Below are 25,346 nucleotides of genomic sequence, written 5' to 3' on the forward strand. Positions count from 1 at the left end.
ACGCATTCATTCCATTTAAGGCCTTGGACCTCGGTTAACATGTTGCCCTGGTGTGATGTCACTCTTGGCTGCCGGTTCATAATAACAAACATGCAAAGTGAGCTCACAAAATGATAAGGTTTCCGTGTGGTTTGGTCGTCAGATGAGGGTAATTAATCCAAGCAAGCAATCCAACAATTTCAATCACAATTGTACTAAAGTTGTTCAATAATTGCTTTTATTTTGCGAACAACTGCAATGGAAACCCAGCTCAGATGTGCAAATGTATTCAGAAGCATCAACGAATTATTCTATAAAGTTTTTCATTTGATGCTATTTTAATAACAGTACGGTAATATACAGGGTGTTATCTGGGGGGTCATTGGCCGTGAAGTCATCACTTCTTCCCATTTTTCATGCATCCGATAAATCATTTACGATTCTGTTATTTACATAAGTCCACACACAATATACTATAGTCTTATTGCCACTGGTTTCAAAGTTTGCTTTTTACAAATGCTCATAAAAAGTGACCATTAGTTTTATTCTCATGTCTAAGTGTGACTATTTTATTGCTTGATTAATTAAGTGCCCCTTTCGACCTCTTTCTGCACCGCCAGTGCACTCAAACTCGTACTTTGGTCACAATAAACATTTTTAGGAATATTAGGTTGAAATATTTAGTCTCTCAAAACTTTCCTAGGATGGCATTTAAAATGGATGGTTGGTTGGTTGTTTTTGTCATCAGGTTGTTCATTCATATAAAAAAATATTCACGCATATACTAGAATACTATCTAATGTACATATATTCCAAAGTACGTAACAGTAATATGCTTAGCATGCCACTTTCTGCATCTACTTTCTGTACCTGCTCAACACAGTAGGAGGGGTTGGACTGGGAGGAGAGGCGTTTCCATTCAGCTTTTTTGCAGACACATTTTTTGCACGCCCAGGCAGCTGTTTTCTTTAGTCTCTGTTTGGGCATAGACGTGTAAATTTCTATTTAGACATGATGAAGGAACTTAATGAGCGAAATCAAACCGGATTTTGCTTGTTTGCGCTTGGCTGCATTTCATCGGAGCACAGCAGCCACAATTTGCTGTCTAGTGGGACACGGATTTAGGACAAATTAGAATTAATAGTGCACAAGTGTCCCGCTGAAAAAAGCGTCCGCGTTGCACTGATTGTGACCATGCTGGAATGGCTCATGATGCTGTGCGCTGCGGTTTTGGTGGCAATAATCTGGTCCGGCTCCAAAGTTAGTGGTACCGAGGAGCATGCAAACACTGCACCCAAAGGACCCAGCCGTACACTGAAAGACGACGGCTGCACCGACCACACACGCAGCGTGGAGCTCATCTGCAAACCTTCCGCCCTGGCAAACTATCTCCTGAAGAACTGCACCACTTTCACTAACTACTCGCCGTGGGTCGGGTGGACGTGGCGAGCCAGCGCTATCCTCCAGAGCTTTTATGAGACTTGCTGGTCCTACGGGAGCCCGGTCCACTTTGTGCGGGACAACCTGCAGCTGAGCGATGATGGACTGGTGGCTTTGGACTGGGCTTTTCCTTCCTACCAGAAGAGGCGCAGGACTTCCAGTCATTCCACCAGCCCGGTTCTTCTCATCATCCCCAATTCGTTCGGCAAGATCACCAGAAATGCGTTGCAGGTAAAGTGGAGATACTTGCGCACCTGCACAGTGCAACGGCAGCCAATACAATAGATACGTACAGTGCATTAAAATGATTTGGGTGTAGAACTGCACTGCGTAATGTTGAGAACAGTTTCCAATATTTCTAAATATCGTGACCAAATTAGGGCAAACACCAATTTGTGATGCAGTGCAGTTACAACTGGATCCACAATACACTGTTGATTCTGACAATCAAAACTCAACTTGTTTATATTTAACAAAGCATCATATTTAATCCGGATTGATTGTCATTTGGATGTGCTACAGTGCATGTTTTGTTTTTCTGGGGGGTGGGGGGAGGTCTCGTGCACCAAAAGCCGGGTTTTTTTTTTTAAAACGAATATTAACATAATGATATTGTAGGGGGGCAACTGCACTCATGTTTTTGTAGGGTTAATTTGGAATAAACTGCATTCATCATGGTCAAAAGTGTTTTGGTTATGAAAATGACCCATTAAAAGTTATTATCACAACAATTGGGTTTTGTATTGTGAATGTCTCGCTGAGAGTCAATCCAAACTGAGCTAAATGAAACAAAAGCAAGATTTAGCTTTTGAATGAGAACTCCGTTGTTCAGCTGTTTCTAATGTGATCAGTTGGTGATCATCACAATAAAGATGTTGCACTTGCTGTTGAATGCTTAAAAATGGTGTTGTGGAAGATGCCTCTCAAAGTACTGCCATAAATTGTTATTTGCTAAATTTGATTTGAGAGGTATTTATAATTTATAAGCATCATGAATGAATATTTGAAATTTTGGGAAATGGCTTTGATCCTGAGTCCAAGTTCTATACATAATAAAATGCCACGTGAGAATATGTACAAAACATCATCAGAACCAAAACATATGACTAATTGCGAAATATTTAATTAAATTGGACCGCTTCATATAGAACAGCTGCTGAAGTAGCCAGCAAGGTCATCATGGAATAAATACCGTGCTGCCTATTTTATGACAGGTTTGATTTTCTTTAATCCACTATCTTTTTAAAATAGGCCATAGCTAAATGTGTGCTCTCGTGAGACATTCCCTACCTTTTAATCCCAATGTTTAAAGCTCAGTGAAAAAGAAGAGTAGACGCAGAGGCGGCATCAGTCATTATACTGCTCTCCCAATACACTGGCTGAGATAATTGAATGAGCCAATATAAAGCATCTCTTGACTTGTGGGGGGCCACGGGAAGGGTAGCATTGCATCGAATGAATGGCTGTTGGCTCACACTTTGGACACTTGCCACTGTTTGAGCTCATTACCTTTTTAGATCATGTGCTCTCTATGCAAATGTCATGAAAATGTCAAATAAGGGGGCACAGCAGCAACTACATTAAAACAATGACGGAGGAGTGAAAATTGCTGGAAACAATGTAGAAAGAAGAATCCAGTGGGTGGGGTACGTGTGTTTTGTGCAGTCTATGTACTATTTCCATTTTAGTCTGACAGTTTGCTTAACATTCTGCAAGGATGAGGCACCACAAGGGATGTGCACTAATTAAAACTGTGTGTGTTGTGTGTGTTGTGTGTGTGGTGTGTGTGTGTGTGTGTGTGTGTGTGTGTGTGTGTGTGTGTGTGTGTGTGTGTGTGTGTGTGTGTGTGTGTGTGTGTGTGTGTGTGTGTGTGTGTGTGTGTGTGTGTGTGTGTGTGTGTGTGTGGTGGGGGGGTGATATATATTTTTTAGTACAGTACTTTACTTAAAAAGAAAAACAAAATAATAGCAGCAGGAGGAAATAATGTATTTTCACCGATAGACAGCCCACACTCCACATTCAAAGAAAACAAAACAAACGTTAGAGCAGTGGTACCCAACCAACCACTTTTGCTGCTCCCTGTCACATTTGCTGATGTATACAATGTTGATGTCTGCTATAAATGCTGTTTTTAGTTTCATATAGCGTTCTCGTCTGTTCAGTGAACAGATGAACATTTCTACGCATGTATTAGTGGGTGGGAGCTACTCAGCTTACATCATAACAATTAGCTACATAATGTTTGGTTATAGGCTGGGTTGGTACTTTGCTGATCCCAAGAAAAGGTAATAAGAAGAGAAATCAAACTAGATAAATATCAAATACAACAAATATCACAGCAAGGATTTGGTACAGAAACAATTTTGAGGTAGTAATAAAAAAAATAAAAGAAAGGAAATCTTATGAAAAAAATGTTGATTGTGGTATAGATAGGTATATATATTGTGTACCAACACATGGTTTTTTTTTTCATAAAGTGCATCATGTGCATATGTCAATTTGGGTAACTAGAATGTCTCAAACTCTTGTTTTAGAATATGGTCTAAGTACTGATTATTCACCAGAACATGATTTTTCTCTTTATTTTTGCTCGAGTATACTGTAACTTGATTTGTTAATGTTTTTAAAGAGAAGCACCTCTGCAGTAGTCTTGGAGAGTTCACTTCAGGAATTTATCACTGAGCTGACAGTCAAGCAGTTCTGACTGCAAACCGTTGGAAACGCTGACATCAATTTAGTTCGTCGACACAAGCTCAGACTTGAACAATCTAAATCTATTATCTAAACCGATTGCAGTTAATTATTGCCAACACGGCATATCTCTAATACCAAAACAAAGACTCATTTTGATTGACATCCAGCAAGTCTTCAACTCCTCAGTGTCATCCAAGTAAAATCTTATTGAACTTATGTGTACATCAAAACAAACTTAACAATTTCCATTTTCTATATGGTAGAGCAACAATTAAAACCCGAGGACTTCTCTCACTATGGTGCATATTGAATAGTACGGAAATTGTGATGTTCTACTGCATCTATTCATCAATCAAATTTACCTCTTAGAATTAGTTATGTTTTGCATAGCTTCCTGAAATTATCCTTTATGTACAGTAGACAGACATTGCACAGATACTGCACATATGTCTTTAGCATATGCTTGCAATGACAACAACGAGAGCCTTTGCTGTGTGTTGCGTGATAACAATGACAAGGTTGACCTTCATGTCTGTAGATTGTCAAGTTGAAAAACAATTATCAAATGGCAACATCTTGGCTCCTAATAAACTCTAGATGACCTTTCATATGTGGGTTGTATTGCATTATTGCCAATTAAAGGTGACCAAAGTGAACATTCGTCATTTTAAGGCAGCAAACTTGATCTTCATGGACTTTTATTGAGGCCAGCATTTTCCATTCAGTTTTAAATGAACAATAGGAATACAGTATATTGTCATTGAAAAAAAAACAAATGATTTTCTTTGGTTGACTGATATTTAGTGACAAGCTGTACTGGTAAGTGTAGCGGAACATGCTGCTGCCTTTAGTGCAGACAGTGTGGGTTCAATTTGCGGCCAGTACCACAGTCACCTGCCAATAGCGTTCAATAACAGCGTCTGGCACCACAGGCTAATCACAATATTCTGAAGGCAATAGCATTGTCTAAACCACAGGTGTCAAACTCATGGCCCGGGGGCCAGTTACAGGCAGCCACATCATTTTATGTGGCCCGCGACGACAAATTCTGCATCAAATTTGTGTCATGACTAGAATTGCAAATTGTCTTCACTGTTAATATCTTTTTTTTAAAATATTTGACCTCATAAATTTATTTGGGTTGATGGTCATAATGGCCCTCCGAAAGAAGCTATGACTACAACGCGGCCCGCGAAAAAAATGACACCCTAAGATGAAGAATTAAAAAACAGCAAGAAAATAACAGGTCAACAAAACACCAAATGTATTCAGTTTTGGTCAAGCGTGTGTCCTTTGACGTTATAGTGTGTGTATATATATGTTTATGGCCTTGTAAAGTTTCCATCACACATTCTGTCACGTGGAGATAACAGCCACATTTCTGTCTCTCTGTATTACCTCCCACAGTTGTGTCAAACAGCCCTTTCCCATGGATACCTCCCTGCAGTCTTCAACCGCCGCAGCCACAACGGCACCCCGCTCACCACTGTCAAACTGCAGCAGTTTGGAGACCCCGCAGACTTGCGAGAGGCCGTGCGCTACATCCGCTACCGGCAGCCTGCCAGCAAATTGTATGCAGTGAGCGAGAGCACCGGATCCGGCCTCCTCCTCTCTTACCTGGGGGAGTGCGGCTCGTCCAGCTACGTGACGGCGGCCGTCTGCCTGTCGCCTGTCTTTCGCTGCCAGAGCTGGTTTGAGAATGGCCTCTGCTGGCCCCTGCAATGGGCCTTGGTGCTTTATCAGAAAATGTGCCTCAGCAGGTATGAAGGGGGAGCGTGGGGAAAAGGCGACAGATGTTTCAGATTGAAGTTCCTAACATTCCCACCTGAATCAGCTTTTACTCGCTGAAAAGTATTGAATAGTCTAGCATTTACACAGAAAACTGTTTTCTGCACAGTGTGCCATTGATTATTTTCGTGTTCCAGCAAAACATTTTTTTTTTTTCGAGAACACAAATCCCAATACAAATCTGCTTGTGGGAAGCTAATATAATGATGAGTCAGAGAAAAATCAATGATGTGTAGGGCATGCAGGATATTAGATGGTCTTGTATTGGCAGCAGTTAGGATTAAATGAGACAGAAAATTAAAACGTAGAATTAAAATTTGCAGTGTTTTTTTGAACTAAAAAAAAGTCAATATTATCTGGCCAATGGAAACTCCCCCAAACACCAAATTTTTAATTCTTTCCGATCAACAAGTGCCCCATATTTCATAAAATCCTAAATTTCATCCCTGGAGATGATTTTATTTTTCAGGGCCACACTCCAGCAACTTTATCTTTGTGCTTTTTTGTGTGTCTTGCTGCCCTCAATTTGGTCTTCAATAAGTGCAAAACCGAACTCAAAAGACCACAAATAGCTTGTTCTCTATTGGGCTTCGCTCAGGCCCCTGACTTGAGAAGTTAAGAAATGTATTGGCATTCAAAAAGTCTCAATTTTTCATCTGCAGTGTGGTAACTCAAGATAAAAAAACACTAAGAATGTACTCTTTAGGAAACTAAGGCTGATATCTACTGCTGAAGCGCAAACACATCAACAGAAATCAAGTATTCAACATAAAAAGCATTGCGCATTCTGGGGGGAAAAAACTATAGGCTACCGTTTTTTTCCATGTATAATGCGCAAAATTTAACTAATTTATTGCCCTAAAATCTGGGGTGCGCATTATACATGGGTACAATTTTTCTTTTTTCTTTTTTCTTTTTTTTAAAATCCAGATATCATACGGAGGCCGCCATTACAGATGCGCTTTCTTCTCTGCTGTTCACTTCAAACACGCTCCATACGAACACAATGCTCTCGTATCAGACGCTTGCTCGATCACCTGCTCGTTTGCTGTCACAATGTACCCTACACAAATCCGAAACATTTCTTCGCTATTGAGTTTGCTAGCACATGCGCAGTGATACTGACCGGCAGAATAACATCCGGTTGTTCCCAAAGATGATCTTTTTTCTGATATAATTTTACGTTTACGGACTTAAGTAGGAGTCAAAATTTGGGTGCGTATTATACATGGGTACAGGCTTTTTTCCAGCATCAACATGCCATTTTTAGGGTGCGTACTATACATGGGGGCGCATTATACATGGAAAAAAACGGTACTTTTTTTTACTATAAGCTAGCGTTTACACCTTCACGGCATTGTAGCATTTCTTTATTTCCAATTTACTATGATCCTCCATGAAGAGAAAATAATAAAATCCCACTCTGCCAAAACATAATTGTATTGACTAACCACTGAACATAAAAGCACAAACAATTTAAAAATCGTTTAGTTACCCTAGCAACTGATTGATTCCGAGAGACATCGTGACAATAGAATTGCCTCTGTAATCACTGGCAATTTGAGAGACATGCTGTTGAGCTTCTGCTTGTTCTCATGTTCTTTGTGTTTTTTGTGTCTGTGGATTTGCTGTGCTTAGATACAGGACGGCGTTGAGTCCTTCCATACATATGGACAGCCTCTTTTCGACCAGTTCCCTACGTGGCCTGGAGGAAGTTCTGTTCTGTGACCAGGTTGGCTGTGCTTCGGCTCTACCAACTGGGACCGGTGGCAGCGCTCCTGCTTCTTGGGATTCTTACTGGGAACGCAATGAACCCTTAAGAGATGTGGATGAAGTGGCCATCCCAGTCCTGAGCGTATGCGCTCAGGACGACCCTGTCCGAGGAAACACCCAGTCCACAATACCCTGGGAACTTTTTGAAAGCAATCCACATTTTTTTCTCCTTCTAACAGACCGAGGCGGCCACTGTGGTTTCTCCACGCCATGCGAACTAAGTATCACTGGGCCAGCTAACTCAGCGACAGCTCTCAGCAGTGTGAAGGCTAACGGTGTGACCAATTGGAGCCACCGAGCTCTTTTGGAATTCTTTAGGGCGACCACAGACTTCTTTGCCGCGGAGGAGAGGACAAAACAGCTCGCTGCAAGGAGGAAAGGTTTGGGGGGAGGCACGGGAGGGAGAGTCTTCCGACACCGGAGTGTCAGTACGTGTAAACGAGTGCCAGAGTGCTCTCATAATATCCACGCCATCTACAACTGGCAGAGGTCCTATACACGCTGAAGGAAATTAATGGAAAATGACACTCATGTGCTTTTTCTGGTTCCAAGACAAGATGATGGGGCCTTCCTTGTGCCCTAGTGGAGTGGTTTACATAGTTGCCCCTTTGACTGACTTGTTAATTTAGAGCCATTGTAAAAGTTGGACTTGATGTGAGTAAGTGATTTTCCGTAATAAAATCAGCAATTCAGCTGCCATGCTAACATAGCAGAGTTGTTGCTGAGTAACAATGTGTGATGTAATGTTGGCTACCTTTGTAGTTGACACTGGAGAAACTCAAATGCACTTGGGCTACAGATTCATGTTTGACATCTAAATTGTTGTTTTGACATTTAAAATGTGGGAAGCATTGATAGGTGGCATGTGGCTGTGTCCCTTGGCTCACCTATCTGCATGGAGTTTGCATGTTCTCTGGTTTCCTGTCACAATTCAAAAACATGCATATTCGTTTACATAAAGTGAGTATGACTGTATTTTTGCCCTGTGATTGACTAGTGAGAAATCCAGTTTAAACTCCACCTCTTGCCAAATGTCTGCTGGAATCCAGCTCAGCTTTAACCCTAAGCAGGGTTAGTGGTAGGAAATTGTTGGATTGATAGATGGAATCGTCAGTAGTGTTCTATTTCAATGTTTGTCCGAATTTCATGTTGAAGCTCTGTTGATGTCATCATAAAATTTTTTGTTGTTGTTGTTACATATGAAATTTTTGAATGCAGCCGTATTGTTGATTATACACATTTAATGCTCGTAATAAAAAGTGGTTCTACTGTTTATCATTTCATGGGGTGACAATTGCAGTTGCGCGATTGCAATGTTATTATTCTCTCATGCACTTGCTCTCTTCTCAAGGTTCACAAAGACGCCCAATTATAGCACAGTCCCCATGGCCATTTCATGTTAAGATTGCGTGTGCCCACTGAGCATTATCCACTCAGACAGCTGGAACACAGCCGTACACGCACAAAACACTACACACGCATACAAACACACACACAGACGCGCAGACAAATACGCACACAGTGCCAACAGCTAAAATGTCCACTTGCATAATGACCAACTTCACTCACACTCACAAATGAGATGTCACGCTGGGTACATGAACTGCAAATTGCAACCGACAATATGAAAGAATATGATGCGTGCACAGGAATCAAAGGTACTTTTTGCGAGTGCTTTTCTCGTGCGTTGTTGCGTTTCCTCCACTCCAATTAATAAGAAGGGTTGCAACAATGCCTTTTTTCATTATGACTAGCTTACTGGGATTTTTTTTCCACATACTTTAAAGTAGTGCTATGCCATTATATTAGTATTTGGTACCTGGGCCTTCAATCTGGTTTTAGCTGACTCAATCCAACTCTTGGCATTGCTTATGTAGCCATACAATTTTAGAAACCATCAACGCTGTTCTATATGATGCAGAACTACAACACATTTGACCACATGTAGCTGAACGACACGCCTGAATCCCACTTACTTTAAAAGTTAAACTTTTTTTTAATCAAGTAGTGGTAGTAGAAGTATAGTTTTATTATTCATGGTTATGATCACTTGACCCAGTTCTGCATCCAAATCTTCAAGCACGTCAACGGATGTTTCTATGGCAACCACCTCCGCCCCAGCAGCCTCCACAAGATGGCAGCATTGACAAGGTTTGTTCCTGGACTGTTCCATGTCTCAACTTCCTCAAGCGTCACACTGACAGTCAGAATGACGCAGCTGTCTTTGCTTTTGGCTTGGAAACTGTCTGTATATTTAGCACCCCGTTTAAAATTAGAGCTTAGCACATGGGGGAATAAATTTAGAAATCTGCTGAGTCAAACTGGACCTACTCACATAGTCACCATCCCAATACTGTCCCTTCAGAGAAAAGGGTTAACCTTTTGAAAGCCTGACGTCAAACCTGAACCCTAAATTTATTGTGCGTGTGTGGGTGTTATTTGTTGCATATTTAAAAGCATTTTCCTTAATAAAATAGTTCTGTTTTAATGAATAAAGCTCCATCTGCTCTTTTAAAATGTGTTGATGGTTTCACTTGCTGAACTATTTCTTATTATGATGAACTGCATTGCACGGTGATTTAATTTAACCTGGTGATTTAATTTTTCCTAGGTGGTTTTAGGTGTTGCATCATCATTATCAACATCAGATAAAACCCATGGCTAAATCTGTCATACTATCTGTGCATCTTGCAAAACTTAAGGCAGCACTGCTTACCTTTTGATTTTGAAATGATAGTTTAGTTTTGTCATAGGTTGAATCTAGATCTCTAGCAAACCTACCTGTCAAATCGCCGCGGGGGCTGTTTTTTGTTTATGTAAATTAACCAAATAGCAACATCTCCATTCAGCACAACTCAGAATAGCTTGTTCACTGGTACTTGTTCAAAAATAGGCAGATAAAAAAGATTTACTTGGTTGTTTGGTTTTTAATCTTTTTGGGGCCTCTTGCTAAGGGGTACTATGTTAGAAAAAGAAAGAAAATTTACCTGCAAAAGCTGCACTCCCCAAATATATTGTGTTCGACCTCAGAGGTTTAAGCCAGAATCTGGAAATGTTAAACAGGTATTTGAGCATGTAAAAAAAAAAAACCACACAAACAAAAACAACTTCTAAGCAGCTTTCATCAACTCAAATATTTCCACCATTTTCCAGTGACGTATGGAGTTTAAAGTCAGGCTGCAAGCATTTGTGGCTAGCCTGCAGCAAATTCCTCAACTGTCACATTATATCTAAGGTGTGGCCATCCTCGAAGCTTGGTGTGTCCACCAGTTGCTGAGCTGTTTTTGCCCTGTTGGCTCTGTGAGGAACACGAGTGTGTGTGTGCATGTGTGTGTGCGTGCGTGCGTTTTCATATGTTGCATGTGCATGCCCGTTCTCTTGTTTTGATGACTCGGGGTTGCTTGCAGGTAACCACCTCTCCTTCAGGCTAAACTAGTGTCAGCTAAAGCCCAACAATCCGATGGAACATGACAGCCCTATCATCCGTGCACAAATGCTAGGCAATTAAAAACAAAGCATATTTACAGCTGGCGCACGCGTATGGACATAAAACACCCTTGGAAAAAACTGGAGGGAGCAGTTAAAAAATAAATAAATAAATAAATAAATAAATAAATACTATATCTTCTTTATTTTTATCTCTAGTCTCTGTCAGTCACATTTTGATGCTTGTTTCCATGTCGCATTGTCCCCTTGTGCAGTATTCAGAGCTCTATTCAAGATAGTAGGTTGTCTGACCAAGCAGCCCTAGATGGAGGCCAGGGAGCAGCAGGGGTATTTTCTTTCCTCTTCTATAGCACACCAGTCCTTTACAGGCAGACCTTTACACTCTTATTATCTCCTGGGGACTTTGTCTTCTTTCATTTCTCTCTTTCCTTGTCCTACATCTCTTCGTTCATTATGCTTTATTGATGAAACATCTCATTGGCACAGCCTTATCTTAAGCAAAAGGTAACTCCGCTAGACTTGAGTTTACTGTGACTTTGGGATGGAAAAGTACGAACATTCTTTAATTGTCACTGCATTACAGGCAATAGTCTTGTTCTCTATATTTTTGCAGACTTTAGTGAAAATGACCTCAAGATGTCACTGTTTTTACCTTACATCTGTGTTGCATAGGTTCAGGAATACATTGCAAGTTTTTAATTTGGTATGATTTTAGAAGTTACTTAAAGTACTAGAAAAAGACAACAAAATAACATTTTCAGCTTTCAAGCGCAATCATTCAGATTTATTTAAAATGTTGGAGAGGTGTTATAAACACAGTGTGCATGATTTCACTTCAGCTTTTACACCGATGAGTAACCTTCCTCAACGGGTTTGGAGGAATTTTTCTTCACGTAAAAATCTGGATACTTCCTCCATATGAGATTGGTATCTTGTGATCGAGCAGAATACCATTTAGAGAAGCAGAAAAAATTACTCATTCTAACTTCCTGAACAACCCGAACTGTAGGATAAAGGCATTTCATGAACCTGAAATGACTAATCATTATGTACCGAGAAATAAATAATTTTTTTATGCTGTATAGATATTGGTTATCAAAGTGAAGATTATATAATGATTATGTAATGTCACAGTTGTTTAATTGCCCTTCTGTTTTGAATCACACCGTGCAATACTTATAGTTGCATGTTGGCCATAACGTGTCAGGTTTCTTTGTCAAATGACACGGACAGGCACATTGACTCATAGTAATTGAAGTAAGCTACCAAAAAAGGGTAAAAAATGACACCGCTAATGATTAATTGAGAAGTAACATCAAAATAAACTTAAATACATCACATCTGAATGAATAGCTTGCTGGTATCTACATATTGGTATCACAGTGTCCATATTGCCATCTTTAATGGAAAGTGTGTATTAGGCTGTGGGATAGAGGCAGAGTGCCGATAAGGAAAAATATACAATGCATTCAAAGCCTTGTCACATGTTGCAGTCAGCTGGAATCTCCCCTCCAGTCCAAACCAGAATGTTATGTAAGTAAATATATTGATTGTGAGAGGGAGCACTGGAAAACTGAGTGACAGTCAGGCTTGAGGCATCCTGCTGGGCTGCCTGTCTCATACATGTCGCAAAGTGTCACAGCATGAAAAACACACTGAGGGCTCTATTTTTGTTGATGGCGCGTTTGTGCTTGGGCATTCAAACTGCCACAAATTGATTTGGGTCGTGGTGCAAGACCAGTTTGCCATTTGGGAATTTGGCAGTACGCGCTGCCCCATGCTGGATGTTCCGGCCGACCGAGGGAATTTTTTTATTCTCATTGCTGACGCACCTGACAGTTTGGGAGGAAGAAATTAGATTAATCTTTAGATCTGCTGAAAGTAGGTATAAATTGTGGCGCAGGTGTGTTTTGGGTGGAGAATCATGTGTGGTGATTGTCATTGTATTTCATTCATGGATATGAAAACAGCGTGCATCAAACCCTCTGAATTATTGTAGCAATCAATTCATTGAAAGCAATACTATTATTCCCATCTTCATTATATTTTCAATGGTTGTTTTGTTTTTGCAAATATATATATATATATAAATTACATATATATGTAGACTGGCCAATCCTCACATGAAAAGTATTTGAAATCCATCATATTTCGATTCTACGTGTATGTAGATGAAACCTAAAGAAAAAGAATGCAACATTGACGGATAGAATACACAATTTTAGAATCTTGGATTCAATTTTGGTCAATTCAAAAAGAGTGGAAATTTGCAACATGTTAATGATATGACTTGACAAATCTCAGGACACACAGCAAAATACGTAACGCAGAGAAACACTGTCAGCAGTTATTGCCAGCTATTGTCACAATCTCGTCTTTCATTCGAGTCCCTATCAGAGTGATGTCATCACTTTCAGGCACCACAGTTGTGCCAGCCCGTCTTCATCAATTAGCTTCAACGTAATATCCCTATTCTTGTTATATTGTTGTCACTTTTTATTAAGTAAAAGGTCTTTTTCTATTCCCATCATCATTAGTCTTTTTCAAGTATCAGACAAACAAGGGTGTTTAGAGAAACTGGAAATTGGACCAGGCTGTCTTGGGATAATTTGTTTCCTTTCCACCAGCAACAAGGCTGATCATATCAGTTAGTTAGCCTTGGCCCTGCATGTGGCAACCAAAATTAACCTTGTGAAAATTCTACTGTACTATAAGAATCTAGGGACAAATAATAATATATACCATATCTTTGCTCTAAAAACATAAACAGTGCATGTTGAAAATGGTTTGTGGTAGCATTTAGAGCAGAGGTCACCATCTTAGTCGGAACCGGTATATATTATATATGTAATTATTTTTTGGGTTTTGACTAACTTTCAACTCTTACCTTTCTGCTACTGTATATTAATTTGTGTTTCAATTTACTGTTTCCACTATTTTTGTGGTGCTTTGTTACAACTGCAGCAGTTCTAAAATGTGCCATGTAAATAAAGTTGTATTGTATTGTAAATGTTTTTTTTTCTTCAATTTAACTGATGACCTTTGGCATCAATACCCAGGAAGTAGCTGTCAGTTTCAAAAAAGTTAGTGAACCCTGACCCTGATTCGGAGGAATGAGTGCAGCTGACACACTTGACAAGATTATGAAATAGCTGAGTGTGGATCACGTGAATCAATGAGGAAATTACTGCTTTGCTTTGTAGATGAGGAAAAAAAGTCCACAGTTCAAGTTAGAGTATTTCCCTGGCAAAAAAACAATATCAATCACAACATGTAGAGAGGTGATTGGAACCAAGGACATTGGTTACTGATCTCTGAGAAACATAATGGCACTTTGGACCTACACATAATCTACTGTGAACAAAATGATACCATTATCTGTAATTGTCACGACTTTTCCAGATGCCCATCATGCACATTCATTCACTGAGTTGCAGGTCCAGAAGACGAGTTTATTGTGCAACCCCATTGGAATTAGATATGTGGAAGTGGAACTCCTGATTCTTCAACGTGTTTGGAAAAGGAAGCAAGAAAAAGAAAAATTAAACGCCATGTTGTCAAGGCTCAAATTGGGACTCAAACAAATTTTTGGACGTATTTTATTTAAATTACGGTGTATGTTATTATTATGTAGATTCTCATACATTTTCATATTAATTTTCATTCCGTCTTTGGTGGTGTACTGGTACTCACAGCTGATTTTGCTGTTGCCAGCGTGTCTGTGGTTGTCTGCTTTCTTGTGCTCTGAGATTGATCGGTGAGCAGTCAGTTGTTAGAAGCTCCAGCTAAAAGGCACCACTCCCTTTATATTACAAAGCGAGCATTGTCACAAGTTCAACTTTTCAAAGTGAGAGCTCCTTTTTGACCCTTCAAGCTTCACTACTGTATGTACTGTATATTTCCGAGATGGAGGACCACATGCAAAATACAATTATCGTAAAACCTCAACTTTTCAATTTTATTATTTATATTTATCCAAAATAGCTATAAAATATCGGAATGGAAACATTTGTTCAATTCTGGTGGATTTAAAATGCAAATTATCTATGCATTGCACATTTCAGTCGTTAAATAGTTTGCAAGTGCAGTTAATAAAGGTTTTAGATGACTCTTGTTTTCTTCTGGAAAAAAATGTTTGAAATACTTACTTCAAGGGTGCACCAGGCACCAGCGTATCCGAACAGTCTACCTGATATGTTGAACTGATGTTACAACTGTCTGCTCAGTTTTTCGTTCCGCTAGTAACACATGGTGTACAATACTAGTATAAAAGAACATTTCAATTGACGCACATTCCTCTCTGATTACTGGGAGGAAGAAATAAAAATAGGACTGGAACACGTGAATGAAAGCGTGACATCTTATAGTTGCCAATAGATCAAATCCAAGAAGTGACTCTGTAATTTGACGACAAAAATATTCCTATGTGTTCCAAAACCTAAGTCAAATAAGAAGACGAAATAAAAAGTAGGCGTAGTTCTGTAAGACTGCACTGTTTGCACGGTCTGGAAAACTAGCCAAGGCCACATATTTTACATGACCTGTTCAAGATGGAGAGAGCACATGCTTGACCTGATTTTTAGACCGTTCTCCTCAGCTGCATTTTTAAAAGTCGGGTGCGTGCACGCTGGCCCTTTAAATTGCTGCAAAGTGTCATGTCACACGCATACAACTTTGCTGAGTCATTGGGTTCAAGGCTTCTTTTGTAACCTCTACCCAGCAAGGCTCCTCATTGGCTTCACTCTCCACACTACACACAACCTGGTTGGCTGCCAGCACTACAAATCACTTTTCTTTTGACCATGGGAGTGCTTTAAAGTGACAGAGGCAGCTCCCTTGACTCCCCTTTGGCCGATCTTTGATGGTGAACAGACTGAGTGAACTGCAATCATGCAGCACATGAGTTATTAGTTGCCAGCTCTGCGTAAGCAAATCTGCACTCTCATTTGGGCCACGGGAGGCAAAGTATTTTATTGCAAATCAAAGGAAATGATTGAAGTGCACGCTGTTTTTGTTAGTCGTAATGAATTTAGATACTTGATAAAGTCATATTGCTAACAGTGGACACGCACACCCAAATTATAGCCCCGAAATACACAGAAAACGGAACACCCCTGCACAAAGACATTCGATGCTCACTGAACAGGTGCAGTGACATCTTCCAGTGCACCTACATAGTATTTACAGTGGCAGGCTAGCTAATAGAGTTAAATCACAGGATACAAAGGGATAGTGCAACAGCACTCCGATCCTGGATAAAAGATCTCATCTCATCTTATGGATTAGAAGGCAAGTAATGCGGAAGGAAGTATTGGTTTCCTGAAGGAGGTGTGCTTGTGGCGCATTGCTGCCCGGCTTTGTGAATGCATCAACATATATCGAGGCAAGGGATAAAAGCTGTGTCACTGTGCTGAGTCTGCATTGTGTAACTTCATATTAGAGCAAGAATGTTGACAGGTTGCAACGTTTGATCTGCGTAACTTCGCTTCTCTAGACCCCTGCCAGAGGTTATTGTTACAATGTAAAAAATAATGCAATTTAACTTTAATAACGGATGTTGATTGTGGTATTATCATGCTGGAGTCTTTAAACACGAGTCCTCTCCATTCTGTATACATACTGTAGCATAGCCATGTTTTCCCCCTTTTGACAAGCAAGCCCCAAATTGGGGATTGCGACCATGAGAAGTGTGAATAGTTATTTAGGTATTTAAGACAATTCCCTCTCCACTCCAATCCACAAGAATGCTTTGTGTGCTTAAAAAAGATGAGAAGCAAAATGCTTGAATTAGATTAAAAATACTAAGGGGTTTTTATTGTTATCAAGGATAAACACATTGTGTGCAAAACGGGCATTCCCTGGGGATACCGTGAAGAAGAAATGTGTATTTTATGGTGTTTTCATGCTTGGTCCCTTTCAACTAAATTCAGCCTTTTTGTGTAAATGTAAATTCTCCAAACTGAATCAAACCATGCTGAAATGGGGGGGGAAAAAAGAGATAATCTATAGTGTGGTCTTGGGTTGGTTCACTTTGAGTCCCCTGAGCAGTTTACCTAACCTGCACCGTTTGCGTAACCTGTGCAATGTGAACAAAAGGTGCTCCTGGTTGACCTCTGGTCATGCCATTTCATCCAGGGTAGATCAAAAACAAATCATAAAGACAAGCAAGATGTGAGAAAACGTCCACAGTAAAGGTGATGGATTAGAAGTGTACTTTAAGAACAGTTCTTTAGTTCATACCATTTGTATGCAAACTCCGAGGAGAAATTTGACAATTGTACTATATTCATATAATGCTAACCATCCTGATAGCACAGCCTTTATGAAAGTAACGTATTAATGTGTGTGTGTATAAAATATATTTATTTTAATAAAGGCCTCTCACTAATAGACTCCCATTAATCTTTTGTAATCATGGACTACCAGACACGACTAAAAATTGCATGACAATTGCATGTCATTGTGGCAATACACAGTATGAGACAGAAATGATTTAAAATCCTCTTTTGGCAGACAATATGATTTCTATTGCCATTCGGGAACAGAGTGAGATGGCTCTGCAGCCTGGTCATGTGCAAAAGTTCTCAACATTTCACATAACAATTCTAGCAACCCGATAGGTCAGGGTTGGAAGCGCCTCCTATGGGCGGAAGCATTTTGATTGGCCCTGAGTCTTAAAGCCCGCCTATTTTCTCACAGTAGTCTACACCGCCGTTGGTCGAAAAGCCTGCCTGTCATGGCTGACTCGAGGTGGGCGTGTGCCCTTGTTCGCTCTCTAGCTTCTCCGATTGGTCGACTGCGCTATGCTTACGTCACGAGTCTGCCAGCTGATCGGGCAGAGAAGCCGGTTTGAAGAGATGAGTTGGACGCAGGGAGAGACCGGGGTGGGAGTCCCGAGGAGCAGCGAAGCAGCACGGGGTGTGACCGCTTGATAGGATACTCTGCTTTAGCCTCTCTCTCTTTTAACAAACAAACAAACAAAAAATCGTGTACAACCGTTGTCACCGCTCAGCGCTGACAGTGTAATACGCGGAGAACTTGTGAGCTGTCGACCTCGTCGAAAGCTCTGGAATTGTCAGGAGAAATTCAGAGAGTTTAAGGTGTGGCTGTCAGGCGTCTGCGTTAGAGAACCTTGCAAAACCAAATGTTGGTCGTGGGAGCCTGGCCGTCCAGGGTTGGGCGCCCGCCCCTCCTTCTGGTCTTGCCACAAGCCGAGGCGTTTAAACGTGTTCGGTCATTTTCTTCAACATCTTACATAACCAAACGTCTTGCCCACCTTGAACGTTCCGCTTCCTGACGACTTGAAACGCGCGTGGCAATCTAAATAAATAGCACAGGAGGAGATGGCTTAATGCTTTTGAGTGCTCTTCTGGGCTTTTAACAAGACCTCCCGAATGTAACGGACGTGGCAACTTTACAGTCGAGAGCCAGCCGCCACAGGCCAACTGGGCGTGGGGTGGAACCGGCCCGAACAGTACGAACCGTCCTCTCGTATCAGCTGCGCATATTAGAATCGTGTTGCCAAGTGGTGCAGTGGAACCGGTGGATTTACCTCAAAGTAAGTGTGAAAATCCCTTTTGAAAAGTTTTAAACGAGATATAGCAATCCTCTGGCTGTCTTCTCATGGTTTTTTTTTTTTGCCATTTATGACTGGCGTGAATCTACCCTATAGTCAATGCGTCAGGGTCGTATAAATTATTCTGTAATAGCTAATCGGGTGTAAATTGTACTAGATCGACTGGGTGGAGAATGAAGCTAAAGCCTCAAGAGTTGCCTCTAAAGCAGTTGTCATTGGAGTGAAAGGTGACACGGTACAGCTCGATCATTATTTAGTGCACGGGAAGATTGGCCCTGTATAGTCTAATCAAGATAAGCTTTTAGTCAAGTAAAGCAGATTGAGTGAATTCTTTAAGGCCCCACCCTTTGCAGCTCAACATGGACATGAAGCGTTGCCCCTCCTCCACCTCCTCAGTCATTTATTTCCCCTTTCAAGCTTGTCTTTTGCTGTCCAACCCCCCCCCCCCCCCCCCCCCCCCCCCCCCCCCCTTCCTATGTGCAGGTGCCCACTGTGCAGACACTTGTTACTGACCATTTTGAATTTGCACCACAAGACCAGGACTTACTTCCAGGAGTTTACAAGGTGATGGATGAAAGGTGAGGTTTTGTTTGATTAACCAGTGGATGCTGTTTTAATTATTTTGAAAAATACAAGTCATCTTCATAATTTCTTTTTTTGTGTATCATGTGCATGGTGTTGCCGATCAACCTGTTGCAGTTTTAGTTATGCAATGACCTCTGCCCTCCATTAGTGGCTGCAATTACATAATCCTATCGGTGGCGATCAGAGCCTCCCATGCCTGTGTCTGTTTTTTAAGGCAGACGTAGTAATGGGTTAACTTCCTGTTTAAGCGGTGGGTGTCATTTCCCACCTGCACCCAGCATGTCAGCCCTTAAATGGCTGTGACCTTGTCATCTATTAACCTCCAGAGGCCCATTATTTACAACCCTGCTTCATTTTCCAGTTTTTTTTCCACCCTTCACTGATAAGTTTTCCATTCAACTCTTTTGCCTGCAGGGTCGAAGGTGCTCTTGCCATCGCCCGTCGCTAACTAATCCACCAATGGCCTGTCTCTGTAATGCACCACTTGTTGACTGTGAAAATATTTGACATGGCGCTGTTGCACAATTTGGATCTATGCATAGTATTGCGGCAGACATTCTTAAAGACTATTAGCGTTAATAATGTTCCAATCTCAGTATTTGCATTCTGTGTGGGAGGTTCAGTGTTGCAACTAGTGTTGCACAAAGGGTTGGACTCAGGTTACAATGACACATTTTTAGTGGGAGAGGGCTGCAAAATTGGAATTTCAGTGCAATGCGTTGCTTTGACAGATGCATGCATATAATCCTGGTTGATCAGTGTTTTGTTATCTGCATGGCTGAATGAGATTAATACTGTCGTCCAGGAGTGACGTCCAGTGAGCCACTCCCTAGACACTCGCACGTTCACACTCAAAGGGCATACGAGATTGCAATTAGATGCTACTCGGTTCTATTAATTTAAATGGTGGATCCACCTTTCATAGTCTGAATTACTTAAATAAGCATGAGAATTGCTCACTCCGTGTATGTGCGTGTATTTGTCAGCAAATTTGAAAAGGATTTAGTCAGACCATTGGCCTCAACTCATCCAGATTGGCCACAGTGAGATCTGGAATCGAATTTTTCAACGGTCAGCATCGCTGACATTTATCACATCCAATAAACATAAAAGTGTGTCATTTGCCGAATCATTCGTTCTGTTCCAAGTGGAATGACAAGCCCGTGGAATGATTGGGTGTACGTAAGAGTGATTTAAGGTGGACTGTTATCGACGTAGCAGAGGACCTGCGGTGGAAATGCGGTAGCTGCAGTGAGGTTGCATATTTGGCATGGCCACACCCCGACAGCCCCATCAGATGATCAGAGACACTAGCTCGGATTTGCTTCAAACTGCTTTGGATTGTATTTCAAACAATGGACGAAAGATTCTGGTCATGGTAATTTGGGATTTCAATGCTGCATGCCGCACTGCAAAATGGAAGCCATTAGACCTCTTGTTGAGACATAAGCAAGTAAAGGTGTGTTAGAAAAATCCTCCACGCCCTGTAGCATGCCTTTTCTTTTTTTTTTTTTTTTTTTTTTTTTTTTTTTTTTTTTTATAAATGCGGTTGTTCCATTATTAGTGACCTGGCCTAATAATTGCATGCAGGGTTCCTCTCCTACCATTCCAGCTGTCCCACAAATGTGACATAGGCTGAGACTGTTTCCGCTGCCATCTTATCTGTGGAACATTCCATTACCCCATTCCGTCCGTCTCTGTGCGTTTTAAACAGAAAGGGAAGGATGTAATAATAGCGCATTAGCACTCCGAAAGGGGGCTCCTGTTTGCTTGCCCAATGAAAAGGTCAGTTATTACTTGTCTACAAGCAATTTAATTTAGTGTTTTGTATGCATTTTTTATTGGCGGACACTAAAAATAAAATAAATTGTCAGTTTTGTACAACGTAATCTACATTGCAATAAATTACTATATTAGAGGTTTAGCCAAGCAAGAAATGATCCTTTGATAGTATCCCGCTTGAGAGACTGTGTCTTTTTGGACCAAGCGTTCATATTTTTGTTAGCGCCTACGGGTAATCTTGGGGTGTAGCCAGCTTCGCGTTTGTTCTTTGAAAGCCGCAAAGATAAACTTTACCATTCTGCTCTTTTGTGCTTCCAGAGATGAGTCTGCTCTTCGCCGGCTAACGCCTTCTTCAGCAGAATGCCCCCTCTGCAGTCAAATTCCAGCCTGGCCTTTTGGGAGTCGGTGGGAATCGTCCAGAGACTGCGCTAGTTGAGTGAGCAGGAGCACATCTCCCATACAGCAATCGAACATCCATGCATGATGAGTCAAAGCTATATGGAGCTAATAATAAGTTACCACTCTTCAAACGATTAAGCAAATATGGTTGCCTTTGATTTACTGAATTAATGGCATCCAGGTTTTGGTTTTCACACTTTCTATGAGTGACCTAGATAACAAACAGAGGCTGTTGTGCCTCGAGTGCGTGTTGTGTGTGTGTTGCGTGTGTGCGTGCGTGCGCGCACTCACACACATGCGTGCAGACCCACGCCTTTTTAGATAGAGCTAAAAGCTTTAGGGCACGGAAATTTCTTCAGTTAGAGTACCCACCGTTTTCCAATGATACAGTTAGAGACCTAAATGAAATAACATAGTTGGCTTAGTTCAGGACGTAACTTATGGCTCTTAATTTATGAGGCTTTAGTAAGATTTGGTCTCCTGCCGGCATTGGATGAGCTATATAAAGATTATTTTAGACTGCAGCACACACCGCTTTAGGGTAGTGTGTGTGCAGAGCCAGCGGTAAGGAGCAGTGGGCCTCTCAGCAGACAGGCTGGAATGTGGACCATATGTAGCAGGCATCCCAAGAATGTAACTTGGCCTTGCAGAGCTGACCAACCTAAAGATACACAGAGCCAAGGGGGACAAGGAGGAGGTAAAAGATAATGTCAAGAGAAAGCGGGTAAAAGCACAAAAATAGATTACCTTCTTGTCGGGAGTGGCGAGACAGGAAGATGTAGTGAAGTCAAATGTTGAAAAGGAAAAATTTAAACTGAGACCAGTGCTTAAAATCATTCTCACCCTCAAATGAAATGATTGTATGTTTGTAATTGTCTTTGCAAAGAGCACAGGCACGTCTGTGTCATCACACGCCATGACAAAATGATTAGTAGTTAATTCAAACCGCTTGTCCTCTCTCCTTATTGTGCTTGTGTTCCCACAGATGCCTTAATCGGTTAGTGACAGAAAATTAATGAGTTGTTTGTGAAGATCCATCTTGATCACCGGGTTGTATATTACTGAAGGTGGTCCGTTCATGACAAAATATAATCTGCTCCTGATGCTGCTTTTCCTTCTCAAAAATGTCGTGTACCTGCTTCTGCTTTATTGTGGACTTGCACGGCCATCGTTACACTTGTCGCCTTCGACATCAAGAAAGAGCAAAACACTTTTGTCGAGTTCATTGTCACCGTGACTCAAATCTTTTGTTTGAACTCCACATTGTAGTAATTTAGTATGTAATGAATAAATTGGCAAGAACGTTTCCCATGTTCTTCCGGTAAGTGCGAAAACGACGGACCTGCAGGTTAGGCTTAAAGAGGATTTATTTATTAAGGTTCGGCTGGTGGACGTTTGTGTGCTGTCCATTTGTCAAATGTAAATGCAGTGGACGTGTGGTGATTGTATATTAGGCCGCAATGTTTTTTCAGCTCACTACCTCAGGGCCAATGTTGTTCTCATCTCCGTTAGCTTAGCATGTCGTGCTTGCAGGGCATCTGGATACAGCTGCATCCAGCACGACAGGAAACACATTCACACACAGACAATCACACACACTCTGGCACGGTGCCCTTTTTTTTTTTCATCCAACATACCTGACGACTATACTCCTTCCACATGCATGCATAGTCTCAGTCTGCTGGAGTGTGATGAGACTGGCATAAAATGGCATCTGACCTCCTTTCAGCGCTCATTTCTTTTATTCGTAGCATTTATTCATCGGAGGTAAAGTGTCATCAGCTTATCATTTCATCGAGGCGTGCGGTCCGTAATCCTTTTTAGTTAAATGAGAAATTCCGTTTGTAAACTCAATCAGTAAAATGAGGGGATTGAGTCGTTTTAGCACTCTTGTTGCATTTTTACACGCAGAAGGTAACGGTTTGGTTCCCACATTCAGGCATCCGATTAAATCCATAAGGTGCTGTTACTTCGGTTGAGATCGTGGCATATTTATGCATTACCATGAGCATCTGTGGCATCGGATCAGAACACGTATTTGCTAGTTAGGTCTTTGTGTGGGTCTGAATTCAGATGTATTTTACTGGAAATTCTCCAGACTGCACAGAGACAAACTTCCTCTCCTTCAATGTTTTTTTTTCTTCCTATCGGTGTGCTTCTCAGGATATTGCGTCTGAGTCATAGTTGCAATGCAGCCTTTGTCTGTTTTCGTTCTTATTGTATTTATGTGTGCCTTGCCTGCTATAGTTAATCAAAGCTAGATGTTCAAGCGATAGGACATTTCCTTTTGAAGAGAAGGGTGACATGTTGCCGGCAAACGTGACAATTGGCTGTTGGCTAACCTCATGCAAATGTTTGAAATCGAACTCGCGTGACACTCGGAGTCTGACGATAGAAGCTTGGAGGGGAAGGATGAAACGGAGCAGATTTATCAAGCATGGGCAGCTCTTACTCCCTCGCACGGCTGACATTTCCTGTCTTTCAGCTAATAACTCGACTTCTGCATGGGGGGGGTTATGTACACACACACACACAAGAGGACGTACTCATGGCGACAAAAACATACATAAAATGAAACAATGAAGTCTTTGACACAGTTCTTCCTATTGGTAGGAAGGAAGCCTCACAAATCTTTATTCTTTCTGGTCACATCCCGTCTTCTACAGCTCAGCTCGATGCCTTTTGAAGCTTTCTCTCTCACTTCTATATGAAACGTGTCCTTCACATGAGCTTACAGCAAACACAGACACATTCATACGCAGACGCCTCATCATGCCGCATCGCAGCATTACCACCATGTTGTCGGCTTCACACTTCATCTCCTCGCCGAGCCGCAAACCAGCTCGCCCGCCTTGCCGTGCGCGCACATACATAACAGTATATAGCTAAGACTGAAAAGGTCATTTCCGCTTTCCCACCTGCTGACATCCTGCCAGCTCACGTCACCTCTTCCTAGAGCGAATTCCATCCTGCACTTGAAGGAAATATAAAATGAACAGCAATAAGAGTTTCCTACATCTCACAGGTTATATAAGTATGAAGTAGTTCAGGTTATGTTAGGAATGTAGTCATCTTTGTTGAGATGTGCTTCTTTTAGCGTCATGTGCCCAGCCCTCATTATACCTTTGCACCACATCACTTTTTTTTGTCTTTGGCATGGATTTTAACCTCCAGCATTTACCACTGATAAAAATGAACGTGTGCACGTTTGCGCGCACATGCATCTTATTCCCTTTATTCCTGCTAATCCTGTTCTAGTCCCGAGTGGAAAAGCCAACATATTGATCCGATTTGTATGTGAATGCAATTAATTGTGCGGAGGCCTCATGGGACTTGCCACTCAAAATTATTTGCACTTATTATGCAGTACTATATGTTTTAAAATTTTTACTGCGCTGTGGTTTTGATGTAGTTTATGCTATTGAACCTCTAAGGTCCAACATGTGTTTAGATTTGGCGAATTACAAAATAACCGGTATCGGAAATAAAACAAATCGGGTTCAGGTCAGGGTCCAGGTGTTGCCCTTCTCAATGTTGTGCCACGAGATGCAAATTATAACTGAAATTGTGAAATTGTTTTGGCCATGTGCCTGTTGAACCATACAAAGGCGGAAATGCAGCATTAGAATCACAATAACATCTGGATACGGCATTTGGATGACAAAGTTCAGAGATCGCGTTTAAAAGGTTCGATACTGCTGTTTTGACTGCCATTAGTGTGCAATGGTTTTCTTAAGAACTCAAAAGACCACAGGAAGCATTTTCATAGGTGGAGCTCCGAGATGGCATTTTTGGGGAATGATTCATAGCACTTCCCATTCTTTTCAGCCGTGTCATTCTGTGCAGAGGCGTCTTAGACACGCACTTACTGGCAACTTTTAGA

General features: G+C 41.2%; 1 protein-coding gene and 1 long non-coding RNA gene across 2 annotated transcripts; both read left to right on the forward strand.

Annotated features, from left to right (window-relative positions):
- The first annotated feature begins 915 nt into the window (after positions 1-915).
- Positions 916-8,945, forward strand: abhd15a (abhydrolase domain containing 15a). Its single transcript, XM_037268136.1, has 3 exons — positions 916-1,650; positions 5,521-5,873; positions 7,540-8,945. Exons 1-3 carry the CDS (start codon positions 1,174-1,176, stop codon positions 8,177-8,179), a joined length of 1,470 nt encoding a protein of 489 aa, XP_037124031.1. The 5' UTR covers positions 916-1,173; the 3' UTR covers positions 8,180-8,945.
- A 9,025-nt stretch (positions 8,946-17,970) lies between these two features.
- On the forward strand, positions 17,971-22,815 carry LOC119132994. The gene is made up of 3 exons (XR_005100024.1): positions 17,971-18,679; positions 19,181-19,275; positions 21,383-22,815. It is a non-coding gene; the product is annotated as an uncharacterized LOC119132994 (long non-coding RNA).
- The last annotated feature ends 2,531 nt before the right edge of the window (positions 22,816-25,346 follow it).

This window comes from Syngnathus acus, chromosome 13, assembly GCF_901709675.1.
Source record: "Syngnathus acus chromosome 13, fSynAcu1.2, whole genome shotgun sequence".
Lineage (NCBI taxonomy): Eukaryota > Metazoa > Chordata > Actinopteri > Syngnathiformes > Syngnathidae > Syngnathus > Syngnathus acus.

Excerpts from the sequence above, each read along its gene's own strand:
- abhd15a (XM_037268136.1), top strand. The coding sequence starts at position 1,174 with ATGCTGGAATGGCTCATGATGCTGTGCGCTGCGGTTTTGGTGGCAATA. Across the intron at positions 1,651-5,520 it reads TCACCAGAAATGCGTTGCAG|TTGTGTCAAACAGCCCTTTC; the intron begins GTAAAGTGGAGA and ends TACCTCCCACAG. Across the intron at positions 5,874-7,539 it reads CAGAAAATGTGCCTCAGCAG|ATACAGGACGGCGTTGAGTC; the intron begins GTATGAAGGGGG and ends TGCTGTGCTTAG.